Source organism: Rhododendron vialii, chromosome 6a, assembly GCF_030253575.1.
Source record: "Rhododendron vialii isolate Sample 1 chromosome 6a, ASM3025357v1".
NCBI lineage: Eukaryota > Viridiplantae > Streptophyta > Magnoliopsida > Ericales > Ericaceae > Rhododendron > Rhododendron vialii.
Window position 1 is genome coordinate 38,129,410 of NC_080562.1, and position 15,144 is coordinate 38,144,553.

At 39.7% G+C, this 15,144-nt stretch overlaps 2 protein-coding genes across 7 annotated transcripts; one reads left to right on the forward strand and one right to left on the reverse strand.

Moving 5' to 3' along the window:
- Nucleotides 1-148: 148 nt before the first annotated feature.
- Nucleotides 149-10,840, reverse strand: LOC131331578 (uncharacterized). Of its 6 annotated transcripts, none has more exons than XM_058365615.1 (8): nucleotides 10,395-10,535; nucleotides 10,144-10,270; nucleotides 8,992-9,075; nucleotides 8,081-8,221; nucleotides 6,330-6,395; nucleotides 5,884-6,051; nucleotides 1,224-1,508; nucleotides 149-765 (listed from the first exon to the last, which is right to left on the reverse strand). In XM_058365615.1, the coding sequence occupies exons 3-8, from the start codon at nucleotides 9,070-9,072 to the stop codon at nucleotides 652-654; spliced, it is 855 nt and encodes a 284-aa protein (XP_058221598.1). In that variant the 5' UTR covers nucleotides 9,073-9,075; nucleotides 10,144-10,270; nucleotides 10,395-10,535; the 3' UTR covers nucleotides 149-651. The 6 variants fall into 6 exon arrangements, with proteins under 6 accessions (XP_058221598.1, XP_058221599.1, XP_058221593.1 ...); XM_058365616.1 differs by lacking the exon at nucleotides 10,144-10,270 and adding an exon at nucleotides 8,317-8,338 and having other exon boundaries at nucleotides 10,395-10,444; XM_058365610.1 differs by lacking the exon at nucleotides 10,144-10,270 and having other exon boundaries at nucleotides 10,395-10,839.
- Nucleotides 10,841-11,428: 588 nt separating this feature from the next.
- On the forward strand, nucleotides 11,429-14,724 carry LOC131331580 (PRA1 family protein H). Its single transcript, XM_058365619.1, has 4 exons — nucleotides 11,429-11,934; nucleotides 12,707-12,843; nucleotides 14,256-14,327; nucleotides 14,411-14,724. The coding sequence occupies exons 1-4, from the start codon at nucleotides 11,501-11,503 to the stop codon at nucleotides 14,473-14,475; spliced, it is 708 nt and encodes a 235-aa protein (XP_058221602.1). The 5' UTR covers nucleotides 11,429-11,500; the 3' UTR covers nucleotides 14,476-14,724.
- Nucleotides 14,725-15,144: the final 420 nt, after the last annotated feature.

Sequence of the window (15,144 nt, forward strand, 5' to 3'; positions counted from 1 at the left end):
TCTGAGGGTTTTCGAGCGAGTTTTCACTTGTTTCTGAAATTTTTTGGAAGCATCAATTAAGATGGTTCATAATCCCTGTAGTTGTGTGGATTTCATGCATTATTTCTTTTCTGATTAGCTGACTGTTATTGTAATTTGTATCAAATCATATGATAACCCTAGTAAAACATTTCATTGGAAATAACTTGAAAAGTGGACAAGAAGTAGCATTAAGACGTCTATTCAGGAGTTGTCCAAATATGCCTTGAAAGGAAACCCAAGTGTGTAACGTTAACCAAGAAATTTCTACCATTTCTTCTGAATTTCTTCTCTGATATTGTCCCAGAAAACTTTATGGCCTTCTCACTTCTCAGTTGTTTACAACTCCGCTCTGGAAGACATACTTAATAAGGGGTTAAGTTTGAGGTTTAACATCACCATTTCTTCTTGTTCTCATTTGAACTCGAAAACAGTCTAGATAGCAAATTCGCTTTGACACCCAACTACCCAAGGCCTGCCTTTGAACACGGTCAGTCGATAGTAGCTTCCAAGTTTGTTAATTAGTCGCTTCCAAGTTTGTTAATTAGTCGAGGTGCGCAGTCCAGACACACTCAGTTATAAGGAAAAATAGAGTATGGTTTCACCCGGTGCTTCAATGAAACTATATCCCCTTCAGCTAGCAACTGAATTTCTCTTCCTGGTGCCACTTACAAGAGCCCAATCATCCATCTTTGTGACTGAAATGCCATCCAAGAGCTTTGAATAGTGTAAAACAATATATTGAACCTGCATCAGAAGATAATGCGATTAACTCTGGTCAAAAAACATTGTCACTAGATAATCAAGTTGGTCTTGGTAACACAAGAGGATGCAAGAGAGTTTTGCACAAGGAAACCTAAACTATTGATGACTTGGTAATTTTCCATAAATATCACCCAGAACATCCGATATTAATACAAGCACGCATGGACATTGCTATTATTTTACTAGGTAACAGGTTTGTGCAACCTCCATAAGCTAACCGCAAACATGTAACATATTGAAGTCTGACTTAAATAAAAACAGAAAGAACTGTGAAGTAGATCAAAGCCATTTTGCATTTTCAACAGTTCGCATGGCCAAAATGTGGTGTTATAAAGCATAAACATGACTGGTGAGTTAGGTTCTTCACTGGAACATGATTTAGACAAAAGGTACCTGTAAAAGGTTAACCAGTTGGATGTCATAATGATGGATTTCTGTACCTGTTCCGATATGATACCCGAGACACCAACAGCGGCTCCAGGCTTGGCATAAGAAACTATATGATCTGCCAATTCAAGGAGAGGATAATAAAGGATGTTTGCAATGACTACATCGCACTTCTGTGTTTCAGTTTCTCCGTTTCTAAATGTAGTGGGACAGCTCTTGCTGGGAACAAGGTGCAATCGCAATTTATCAGCTCCTAAGTTGTTTAAGGAAGCATTCTGTTGTGCAGATCTAATTGCTTGAGGATCTACATCCAATCCAATAGAGAAGGCAGCACCAAACTGTGTTTCCCACAGCCACAGGAATGGAAATTTATTCAGGAATCAATTAACACCAAAAATACAAAGCCAGAAAGAGAATTTTAAGAGTATTCCGACAAAAAAAAAAAACTAATTGAAACCAAAAGGCAACCTAGAGAGGGGGTGAATAGTGTTGCTAACAATAATGCTCAATTCAAAATTTAATTGAGAACTATGTAAAGCAGTAAGCAGGAGTAATCAACCAAGCAAGATAAGAATTGTAAATGCATAGAGTAAAGAGTAGGGTTAGAGAGATCAAACACAAGATGTGTAGTGGTTTGGCAAGATGTAGCCTAGTCCACTTCTCAAGCTTCGACTTGAGTTTCCACTATTCTTCAAATATATTACAACCACTAGCTTTCCCGAGCAGCTAGCGAACCACTAGGATTTATTCCAAAATCTTAAGAAAAGATCTCGCCAAAATAATTGCCTATCTTTGTTCTCATCTCTCAAGCGTTTAGCTCCTAAACACTCTCTTACAATGGCTAGAGTTTTACAACTCTAACCTCACAAAGGAATTTGAAATTCGTAACTCAAAGTAAAACACTCCTCAAAGAGTAAATATGAAAGTGTGCTTGAATGTAAAAGTTTTTAGATGTAAGAGATGCTTCAAATGGTGTTTGAACCTTCCTTTTAAAGAGAAAAACGAATACTAGCCGTTGGTGGAAGCTGTGTTGAGCATTGAATGCAAAATAGAGCTGTTGGAGCTGTCAGCGCAGCTTTTCTGCACAGCTGGTAGTCCCACCGGTCGACCAGTCACCTTGACCAGTTGTCAGGCCTTCTGGCTGGGAGACGCTTGGTGGTCAGCGACAACCGGCTTGTCAACCGGGCTGTCATCCGGTTAAGCAAAAACGTCCGTATTATTTCATCGAAATGCGCCTTGATTCCGAAGCATTCCATACTTTATTACAAAAGTTTATATCTCGTAAAATATGATGCATAAACTAACTACATTCAAGGCTTGTAATATGGATACAATCGAGGATTAAAAATCTTGTTTGTGACGTCATAATTGTCAAATGTAATTCATCATCAAAATCAAAATATTGTATACTGGACAGATAGACAAAATGATGGCATAGCCATGGAGTGGTTAGACAAGTTTCATAGGCTTTGGAAGCCTAAACCAAAGGCTAAGGATAGCACAAGCATTGAGAAGGCTTTTTGGTCCAAAAATAAGTGACCTTGGTAGTTGGTAGTTCAAGGGTCATCTATGGTAGTTTGGTAGTTAAAGGGTCATCATGAATTTAGTGTTTGCATTAATTTTCATTGGTAGTTAAAAGGGTCATCATGTATTTAGTGTTAGCATTATTAATCATCTAGATGCATTAAACACATGTTAGTAGGTTCAATGTATGCATTTATATCTAGGTTCATCCTCACATCTTTTTGGATGTATTCATTAATTAGGTTCAATTCATTTAGAGTTCTAGGAATTCGAAAAGTCTTTCCCATGGATTATAAATCGAGATGTAATCTTTCATTTGGAATGGAGTTGATTGATGAATTGAGTTTTACAAGGCTAAGGCCATTGTAATCGGGGTTTGGGCTGCGGTCCTTCCTTGCAGAAATCGCCTAACCCTTGCGAGTGTGAAGCACCTCTATCTCTCTTCTCTCGCTTCTTCTTTCCTTTCTCCTTCTAAGCACACTTATCCAAATAATATTCTCATTCCCCACCCAAAACCACCACGATTCCAATTGTTGGCAGCAATACTCTAAGGGTTCTAAATCTGTCCTAAATCAGTTTGGTATCAGAGCTTATGCTCCTGCACCTTCAAAGTTGATCTATTTACAATGGTGAAAAATAGCAAACTTAATTCCAAGGTTGACGCTCTTTCCAAAGAGCTTCAGGCTACTCAAGAAGGTGTTGCAACTTTAAAAAGTGCTGTAGAGGAGATAAACACATCACTAAGTAAATTGACATTTTTTGTCATGGGAAAAAAGCCAGAGGGCTTTGCCCAAGAGTTTGAAGCCTCTAATACTTCAAGGTCCTCCTTCCAACCTCCGCTACCACGGGGGCCGCAACAATTGCAAGAAGATTGTAGAGTAAATGAGGTTGACAGAGAAGCTAAATTGGAAGTTGGAGACTTTCATGGAGGCAACGATGAGGAAGTATTTCTTGATTGGTTACATAGCCTAGAAAGTTTCTTTAAGTGGTACCGTTTGACAGATGATCGAAAACTCTTCTTTGCGGAGGCTAAGTTAGGGAACAGCTAGAAATTGGTGGACAAAGTACCAACAAACATATTATTCTACCATCAAGACGTGGGAAGACATGAAAAGCGCGATGACTTGATACTTCGTGCCTGCTAATTACACGCAAAGTGTTCTGCTACAATTCACACAGTTGGTACAAGGCAATATGTCCGTTGAAGAGTACACTGGAAAATTCTATAGCTTGGCTCCCAGATCTGAATTCCCATGGAATGAGGATGCGATGATTTCAATGTATCGGCTAGGGTTGGATACAAAGATCTCTTGTGGTTTAGCTGCTAGTCGACTCTATACCATGGCAGATGCGGTTCAAGTGGCTCACCAAATGGAGGAAGACTTGAAAAAGAACACTCCCTTGAGGTCTACAAGTGAAAGCGTTACCAGGACCTTTGTGGATGAGAATCGATGTAAGTTTACTGATAAGCCACAAGGAAACTATTTTGTTCCTATCAAGTCCTCTTGTCCTAGTGCATCTTCATCTACATCTCAAGCAAGTACTACTTCTATAACCAGATGTTTCAATTGCCATGGTTATGGTCATTTATCCTTTCAATGTCCAAGCAAGTCAATTGCCTTGGTTGGAAAGGAAGTCCCAAAAGTGGTCACATCCAATGAACCACCAACCGATGACGAGGTTTGTGATCCCCTTGATCCTAATTTGGAGGTAAATTTTGATGATCTAGATGAATGCGTGGGCATTATCCGTCCTCTTATGGTAATGAATAAAAAAAGTTCCAAAAGTGATGAGCATCTTTCTTATCGAGGGAAAATCTTCCAAACAAGGGTTAATTGTGGCGGAAAAGTATACTCATTGGTCATTGATACTGGTAGTTGCACCAATGTGGTATCCGAAGAAGCTGTCAAAAAGTTAGGGTTGAAAGTTGAACCATATCATGTGGCTTGGATCACTAATACAAAGTTGAAGGTTGAGCAACAATGTCCTGTCACCTTCAACATTGGGAGCCTTAAAGAGACAGTCATGTGTGATGTTTTGCCACTCAAGCTTTGCCACATACTCTTGGGAAGAACATGGTTGTATGAACATGATGTACACCATGCCGGGCATGCCAACACTTACTCCTTTATTGATGGAAGAAAGAAGTATACTCTTACTTGTGCCACAGATGCCCAATCATTGAAATTGCAGAAAAGTTCTTTCCTTCTTCAACGAGCTTTTCCACATGCTGGTATTTTGGGAGTCGCACCTAACTCGCCGGAGTTGAGTTCTTTTCAGCAGAGGAGAATTGATGATATAGCCATGGAGTGGTTAGACAAGTTTCATAGGCTTTGGAAGCCTAGACCAAAGGCTAAGGATAGCACGAGCATTGAGAAGGCTTTTTGGTCCAAATATAAGTGTCCTTGGTAGTTGGTAGTTCAAGGGTCATCTATGGTAGTTTGGTAGTTAAAGGGTCATCATGTATTTCGTGTTTGCATTACTAATCATCTAGATGCATTAAACACATGTTAGGAGGTTCAATGTATCCTCACATCTTTTTGTATGTATTCATTAATTAGGTTCATTTCATTTAGAGTTCTAGGAATTCGAAAAGTCTTTCCCATGGATTATAAATCTAGATGTGACCTTTCATTTGGAATGGAGTTGATTAATGAATTGAATTTTACAAGGCTAAGGCCATTGTAATCATGGTTTGGGCTGCGGTCCTTCGTTGCAGAAATTGCCTAACCCTTGCGAGGGTGAAGCACCTCTATCTCTCTTCTCTTGCTTCTTCTTTCCTTTCTCCTTCTAAGCGCACTTATCCAAATAATATTCTCATTCCCCACCCAAAACCACCACGATTCCAATTGTTGGCAGCAATACTCCAAGGGTTATAAATCTGTCCTACATCACAAAATAAATGTCATATAGCTGAGATTTGGACCTCATTTCATTGTCGATAGCATCCACTTCACAATTTATGTATTATTGGAAATACTTCTCTATTTAGTTAGCACCCATTGCCCGCAGATCTGTCTCTTCCGAGGTTTCTAAGACATTTGTTACTTGCACACAGCCAAGATCTTAAGTTGGATAAGTTTTATTTTTCCAAACGACTAATAGCTAGATAGTCAATGAGAACTATGAAACACAATGCTCCCAGTCACAAGAAATTCAAAGTTCAATTACAAAGACACAAGTGAGTACCTTAATAGCTGCAATTGCAAGAATTCCAGAACCGGTTCCGTAGTCCAAAAACAATTCTCCTCCTTTTACTAAGCTACGAAGCAGCAAGAGACACAGCTTAGTAGTAGGGTGTTCCCCAGTTCCAAATGCGAATCCAGGATTCAGAATTATGTTTGTAGCTTGAAGGTCCTGAGCAGTTCAGGGGGACAAATATACGATCAGAATAAAAGAAGATCCGGCATGACATGTAAATGGTGTCTAAGGAGAATGGCTCCTGAGTATTGGAAGCCAGAAATTCATGTACCAAACGCCAGATGCTCAATACGTAAGTTGAACAAAAACATAATCAGCCCTTAACAAATGTCTTAATAAACACCGGAAGGCAAAATAACAGTTTTCCCTACTATACTGAGCAGTGAGCAACAATTGCATTTGACATCAGAAGGACGTCACAGATAGAGTCATACTGGGGGAGTCCTCCCCTCAGGCACAACCCAAAGCCCCTCAGCGACTTCTACTGGATTAAATGATTCCTGCAAGAGAGAAAGGACAAGGGCAAATGATTACTGATGATATACGATTGAGGGTACAGTAAGTTGGCATAGCTCAAAATATTCAATTTGTTTCCCGAAATAGTTAAAATCATTCAAATCGCCATTGCTAACAGATGCATGAAAGTGTTAGCAGTTGTACAGAATTGCTACAGACTGGTACTTCTGCAGGAGATATATATCTTCTTGGCCAATATGGTTACTTGGACATATTAGCTCACCTTATCAGATAATGAACCATGTACCTCAAACAGGTGGTGTTGCCCTTTTGGAAATTGACTGAAACTCACTTTACGTACTAAAGGCCAAATTCCCCAAAAAAGAAGTGAAATATAATTACACCGGCTTAACTATATGGTCAATTCATTCTTCGTTAAATGTAGAGTTGTTTCATTGTCACCAGAAGAGGTACAGATCGTCTTAGTGTCATGACCAATAATCATTCAAATGTAACTCAAAGAACACAAATTAGATAAAAGATAATTACATTAGTTCAGTGACAGGCAATGTGAGACTAAGGCATTGCCATATATCTGCGCATGATCAGCCCTTGACTTAATTTTGTAGTATAACTCACGCCGAATCACCCACAAATAGAGCTCGGAAAATGTGGCTCCGCTTCTACTATGCACATGAATGTCTTCCAAAACTTTCTTCTCTTGAGAAAGGAAGAACGAGGACCTTGTTAAAACTAAGAATTCAACACCATGACCTGGCACAATGAGAAGTGCTCTGTCCCGGCAGTGTGGAGTGATTTGAGTCACTGGAATCATCTCTAGAAAAAAAAAAGAAAAAGAGTAAGGCTATCTACTACTGTCTCTCCCATACTCGTTGTAAGTGGGAGGCTTTGTACTGGGTGCAACCTTTTCTGAATTCAAATTTAGTTGTAAACAAATGAATTTGGAAGGTTGTGACTAGGGCTGCAAACGATCCGAGCCGCTCGCGAGCGGCTCGGAGCTCGGCTCGATAACGGCTCGGCTCGGCTCGGTTCAAGACAAAAACGAACGAGCTCGAGCTCGAGTCCTGAGCTCGTTTCATAAACGAGCCGAGCTCGAGCTAGTCGAAACTCGGCTCGAATTGGCTCGCGAGCTCGATTATATTATATATATTTATATATATATTTTTACATATTTATATTTATTTATATATATATTTATATATATTTGTTTCATAAACGAGCCGAACGAGCCGAGCTCGAGCTCCGTAAATACATATCGAGCCGAGCTCAAGCTCGAGTCCTGCAGCTCGTCACGAGCTCGAGCCGAGCTCGAGCCAACTAAATTTTTGCCGAGCCGAGCTCGAACACTCTAAAACTCGGCTCGGCTCGGCTCGTTTGCAGCCCTAGTTGTGACTTGGCCAGAGAGAAAGTGATCATCCGCCCTCGGACTGCTACGTGACTTCAACTTCCAGCATGGCAATCAATCTCTGTGCAAAAGGATCAGGGTTAAGGCTACCTATTACTTCTGCCTGACCATGCAGTGAGCAGGAGCCTTGTACAATGGCAACAAGTATACAACCTAATACAAGAATTTGAAAAACGAAAGAAATCATAGAACATGACTTCATACTTGGACGAAGAAAGTACAACAAAAAAATTGACATAATGCACAATAAAACATAATAGTTTTCACGAAATCCGTAACACTGCAAAAGAGAAGCAATTTCACCTTAGTATTGTTTATCCAGTCAAGTGGGTCACCTTTGATGACTTTGTAACGAGGTCTCTCATTCAAGCCTATAGAATTTGCAGCATGTGAAATGCACTTGTCCACATCTTTGCAATCGTCAAATATGCAACTAATAGAGACCTGCGGTGAATTTGATTTTCAGCAAAACTTGAAAATATTGTGTCTTTTCTTTGGTTTCTTAGCTTTTAGCTAAGACTATTTGAAAGTGCACTCACATCAGAATTTATGGTACCAGTACTGCACAAAAACAAAAAAAACATGGTAAGTTGCCACAAATTAGGCAAGACAAGACGGGAAAAGGTAAAGGACCTAAAGGTTGCAGGTCTTCAACACAAGTGTTTGTAAAAGCATCTTCAATTTGTATCAGAAACAGAACCAGCTTCAGCACTTTACGTCTTAAAATAATTGTTGCCAGTAGAGATTAGACGCTGGAGAGTGACATTAAACACTTGATGCTCCGAATATTAATGGACGATACTGTTTAGCAGTGTGGGTTGTCTGAGGACTGTGAGTATTGAGTGTCATAGCTCCACACTAAATGTCCAATTGGACCAATTGGATGAGGCATAACATGCGGCAGCCTCAACAAGAAAGTATTTCATTCAGTAACACAAAATAACTTTTAAATGCAACATTTGGCAGGAGACTAAATTAGTCCCAGACACACTTTAAGGTTAGTTGAAATAGTGGAAAGTATGTTCCCTAGTAGCAGCCATGAGAGACCAGAATGAATAATGTAGCATCATGACACTCAACACTGTTTTATTTGAACAGTCTCAGATAAAGCATGAAGTCCAGAAAAAGAATGGTACGAAAGAGAAATAGAAAAGATGTTAAGTAGGTATCAGATGGCATTTCAAAACAAATGACAAACAAAAAAAAGTTGTTACCTCAGCATCATTGTCTTCATCGTCGTCTTCATCCATACTGGTAGAACTTGCACCAAAACATAAAAGAGCTTCTGAGAACATATCCTGCCAAAACAACTCAGCAAGAACATGTATTTGAGACAATTCTTCCCTCTAACTCAACAAAATTTTATCCAACCACTCTTGATTACTCTGCATATACAAATCCTGTACCAAATCCACTAATGTTCAGATATTTTTTTCAGGAAATAAACAATCCAAGATATGGCATGCTGGTGTCTCTCATTGTACTCCAATTAGGTCACCCTCTCTAATGCCAAGTCCTCAAACAAATACCAAAACCCTTAAGAACAAGAAAACTTCGACATTCAAGTCCCCAAATGTAGAGTTTAGTTTGCTGGAATGATTTTAATAACAATTCATTGCTCTCCCAACACAATGACAATTCACCCATGTCAGTAAATGATGGTTCTATTTGTGATGAATATTCTCTCATTCTTTAGCGAACCAAGGGTTGGAACGAGCATTCCACTCCAGCTTCATTCCAGTGAACCAAACAGTGCCAACACAGCGTGTGGAGCTAATATTACATTTTATTAACATGAGAGAATAATACAACAAGCTAAAATGAGAACTAGAAAATAGCATCGATGTCAACACGAATCACCCCATCAATAATGAGGTCCCAGATCCCCAATAAAGTCGGTAAGGCACCAACAAAACAAAAGAGATCACCGTAACACAACAGATGCAACTATTGAATTTCATAATTTTTCCACTAAACCCAAACAGTGAATCCCAAGGGGTTGGCCTGGTGGTCAAGACTTGGGACTATGGGTTTGCTCCCTCCTAAGGTTTGAAACCTCCCAGATGCTATCAATCCCCTTGGGGCCAGACCGTAAGGAGCTTTGTTTAGGCTTTATAGGGCTCCCCGCATGTGGGTGGTGGGATTGAGACCCCAGGATTAGTTGAGGTGCGTGTAAACTGATCAAAACACTTGAGTTATCAAAAAACAAAACTTATACCCAAACTATGGGTATGTCCATATATCAAATCCTAAAAAAAAAAAAAGCAATCGGTTTGCTCATCAAATTCAAACTCGTGAAGTGCACAAATAATGAATCTAGTCAAGCAATACAGAAACAAGACAACAAAAGAGAAAGGGGGATTAACCACAAGGGTTGGCCAAGTGGTCTAGGCCTGGGATGTTGGGGTTTGCTTCCCCCTAGGGTATCTGGTTCAATTTTCCTTGTTGACAACTCTTGAGGTCACCCACCCCACGCTTACGAGTGTGAAACGGCTGTGAGGAGGACGGTAGGGATTAGTTCGAGGTGCGCGCAAACTGGCCCGGGACACTTGCATTTACAGAGAGAGAGAGAGAGAGAGAGAGAGAGAGAGAGAGAGAGAGAGAGAGAGGATACTACCGCGACGTCTTTACGACATATAATGTCAGCAGAGAGGTAAGGAGCTGCGAACGAACTCTCCGAAAAAACAGGAGCTGTGAATGAACTCTCCGGGGAAGCAGTGGTTGAGAATTTTGTTGACCTGATTGAATTCAAACAACCCCATTGAGTAGTAAGTGATTTTGTAAATGGAGGGGAGAGAGGTGGGAAAGGGGCCGGAATAGAGGTACGGCGGGGAGGGATGTGGCGGTGAAGACGACGGATAAGGAAGGAGAAAGTGGAGGTGCGGGAAAGGTGTTTGATGAAATGACTACCAAGGGAATAGGGCGCCATTTGTTGGAGGGAAATAGTTTGCATCTGAAACTGATGCCTTGTGCCGAGTTGCTCGCCTCTTTTAATGACGGCAGAAACCGCGGTTTTTGTCAACAGGCTCATACATTGCGGCCACGGCATAAAAAGTTTTGGCCGCAATGATTTTACCTTTTGGCCGCAATGTAATATATTTTGCCCGCAACATATACTCAGGTTAGAAATTAGTGAAGTTTTCTAATAGTTTAAGTGTTTTTCTTGGGCTAATGCGACACAACTTTAAAATATAACTACGGAAACGATTGCATCAATTCAATATTTGTTCCAATAGTAATTGTGTTTGGAATTATTTCCTCTGTTTTTAAAATAAGTGGTTTGGCGCGCAAATTTAAATTTTAAAAAAGATGATTTTTTCTTTTAAAAATTCTAAATTTTTTCACAACTTAAAAGATAGTATCTATCGACTTGTGGAAAATTTTCAATTTTTTTAACGGAAAAATGCATTTTTTGAAAAGCTTATGCCTTATTTGGATGACATTTAAAAAAAATTTTAATTCAAAAATAATAATTATTTCTACTTGTAATTATTACTTTTATTTCTTTCTCTTCTCTTCAATCATTATTTTCATTTCTCTCTCCATTCATTATTCTTATCTTCAATCATTATTCTATTTTCTCTCTCCATTCGTTACCTAAAAATCAAATTCAAAAATTTTCAAAACAACATCAAACCAGACAATTTGTGCCCGGGACAGTTATTTGGAGAATGTGTTTTAAAATTACGTTCCTAAATTTTTTTGGGGAAACAAACTACACCAATGTTCGCATCGAACCCGTTATCTCTGAGCGTGCCGGAGCCGGCCTTCGAGTCATGGCTCCGAGACGGCGGCTACCTCGAAATCCTCGACCAGAAAACCTCCGACCTCCACCGCCTCTCCTCCTCCACCACCACCACCACTACCACCACAACTCCCACCGAATCCCCCGCCGCCATCACCACTAACTTATTCTTCTCACTTTTCTCACTCATCGGAACCCTACTCTCTCTTTTCACACTCAACCCCTTCGCAAAGCTTGCCACCGACGACTTCTCCGGCCCGACCCCCTCGTGGACCCACGGGTTTATCGGGTTCTTTGACTCGTACTCGTTTCCTTCGTCGCCGAGTCAGGCTCGATTGAGGGTTCACGAGAATGTCAAGAGATATGCTCGTAATTATGCTTCTCTCTTCATCGTTTTCTTCGCCTGTTCTCTGTATGCTCTCTCTCTCTCTCTCTCTCTCTCTCTCTCTCTCTCTCTCTCTCTCTCCACACACACACGGCGGACACAAGGGGTGCCGGGTGCCCGGCCCTGCACCTCTCTGTGAACAGAGCTGGCCCTCTTGAGTCCCAACTTTTTTCTTCTCAATTTTCCTTCCTAATTATTTTTTCTTCTTCTCCCTTTCTTTCCCAAGTTCCAAACAAATAAAAGTTTGCCACGATAATTATAATTTAAAAGAAGTACCATTTTATTACAAAAATCTAACTTTTTTTGATAAAATAAAGTTCTCAGATATTTAAGTGACTAGCGGTAGAAGCTTGAATTTTTTCGATAAAGGTGCATCATTTTTAAGTTCTTATCTTACGGACCGGATAATCTTTTTGGGACGGGTATAGGTTGCTGTCCGTGGTCAAAAAATGAAAAAAAGTCTCAAAAATTTTAAGTTACCAATCATTTTTAGGACGAGGGTATAGAGTTAAATGGTGGCTATGCACTTGTACCACAATCTCGTCTCTTTCTTGGACCTCGCAAGTGGTAATATACATGCTTATGAAATGAATATTTTGTTATCAACATAGAAGTACATGTGATATTTTGCTGAACAAAATGTTAGCCTTTTTAAGATATGATTATGCACTTCGTTAATTGAGTTGTCGGATGATTTTTGTTCATGTATCTGGTATGGTTTGTCTACTTATACAGCTATTTTGTTCCCACTCTAATTAGGTGCTTTATGATTATGGTTTCTTATTGATGGCTATCATAGGTATCAAATGCCTTTTGCCCTTGTTGGGTTGTTATCAAGCTTTGCACTTTGGGATGCATTCAGGTTCTATGGTGATCGGTGGGGAATAGATCAATCCCCTTCAGTTCGAATAAGCTTGGTTCGCATTTTCCAGTGTGGTGAGTTAGTTCTTTGTCTCCTTTTTTCGTGCTTTTAGTTGTACTGCTTATGCAGTCACTACAAATTATCTTTCTAAGCTGCTGGTTAGGGTTCTTAAATCATTTTATGCATGCCCCTTCTGTGTTTTAACCTGCTTTCTGTCTTCAACTCATTGCTGTCATGGTTTCCTGTTAAATAATCCGACTGCATCAAGTTCTAAAGCCTGTAACCAGGAATTTTTGTCGTTGAATTCACGACTAACGGGTCAAAGGTTTCTACGTACTTTTTTCTCATTGTGGTTTTTTGAATGAAGCTTGTTTTCACTAATTATGTACCTTCTAAATGTAATTTATAGACGGCCGCATAATCTGAGTTCTGAACTGCTAGGGACCAAGGGTCTTATAAATGTAGAGGCGATCAGGCCTTGATCAGACTTCAGGAGACTTTTGAATCAATGGGGTAATACCTCCCATGTCAGTACTGATCATTGGGGTTCTCTTGGATTAAGAGAAGAGTAGGAATAGAGGCGATGTGGAGGCTTCTTTGTTAGTACTTCTGAGTTATTGAGAACTGGATGATATGGAAATCCTTTATTGGCAATTTGTCTCAGTGAGGTAGGCTTCACTTACAGACCAAATGTTTAGAAGATTATTCCGATTCTAATTACCTAAAAAAGGTCACAAATTTTCTCTCTGCTTGCCAAACGGAGCTTTATGAGTTAAATTATGGAAACACCAAAGCTGAGTGAGTTGTGACTGAAATCATCAACAAACCTTTAAGCAACGTATTTTCTGTGATGTTTTCAGATGTCTTGAGTGATATGATGAACTCACTTTTCTCCCATCATATCGGCCTTTTGTGTGGCCTTGCATGAACACACTCTTGGTTTAATGAGCCAATTTTTATCTCAAATGTTATGAAAACTATGCGTTGTCGTAGCCTCTTACGTAGTTTATTGCTTTTCATATTCTGTTTCTTTATGTTTTCCATCTTTCTGAGATAACTTCCTAATTTCTCTTTCAAGCCTTCTTCAGTCATGTTCATCTCTTTGATGAATAAAGTTGTCATATAACGAATCTCGTTGCGGTCCAAATTCACCAACAAATCTGCCCTAACATGAAAAGATTGAGCGAATCATTGGTACAACGTCGAAGTGTAAAATGATGAAAATGATATACTGTTTCTTCTAGAGTAACTTATTCTGCCATGGTATCCTTATTCTACAACTGTTTAGGATGGTCCTATCATGTGGGTCTGGTTTTCTCTCGGGGAAGAGAAAATATCATTTTGCGGCATTTCTCTTAATTCTTAAGGTTGTGGCAAAGTCGTAACACGCACTCAGCATACAGATGTTTTGTCTAAACCGTGTGGTGTTGAAATCATTCAAGTGCTCACCTGATTTCCTAATATTAACCATCTCACATCCTTTCAGTAACTGCCGGTATTCTGTTATATTCCAACGTTCAGATGGCTCTCTTCTCTGCTCTTGGTGTTAGTTATGCAGGTAACTTGGGTTTCCATGTGCACTTTTTAACATTCTCTGATCCAATGAGTTTGTTCTTACAGTATTTGCTAACCCCTCTGCAGTTATGATTTTGCATGCCTCGTTTCGGAAGCTGACTCCTACAAAGCAACCTGCTCGGAGGAGATAAACTTTGACTCCTCGAATACAAAGGAATTTCACACCTGGCAAATCTTTCACTCATGATGGATAGGAAGATGTCTTGGCAAATGTAAAGCTTTTCTTATGTGCAGGATGTTGCAATCTTCTCCCTTCCTCGCTGATGTGGCATAGTATTTGTATTTGGAGAATATATATTGGTGTATACTGTCCTGCAGTTTGTTACTTTAGACCCCGGCTTGAAACAGGTATATACTATCGTAGGTGGAGTGTTTTATTCCTTTCCCTCACCTTTCCAGTCATTCTGCCCAAGAACCAGCCAGAGCCTAGAAACACTGGTATATAATTGCTATTATATACATGTGGTTGGACGGTTTTGCCAAAAGAACGCCACCAGAAGTGGCAATTGAATAGAGAAAACCAACGTGAAAATTTTGTACTTGTACGCTCCTTAAAACCGCAAGGACAAACCTGAATGCATTGATACATCAAAATCTGCTGCATGCATATTGTGTTTTGCTTCTCCTTAACTTGGTTAGTAAATGCTTGTACTATGTGGTCTGTTTGGTTGCCAGAATGCACAAATGAGATTGTTACAGATTGTGGGAGGCTCATGTAATTATGTCTTACGTCTCAATGTCGCTTAAATCTGAATTATACAGTACTGGATTTAAGCGTCAGTAGTTTCATGATAAAAGAC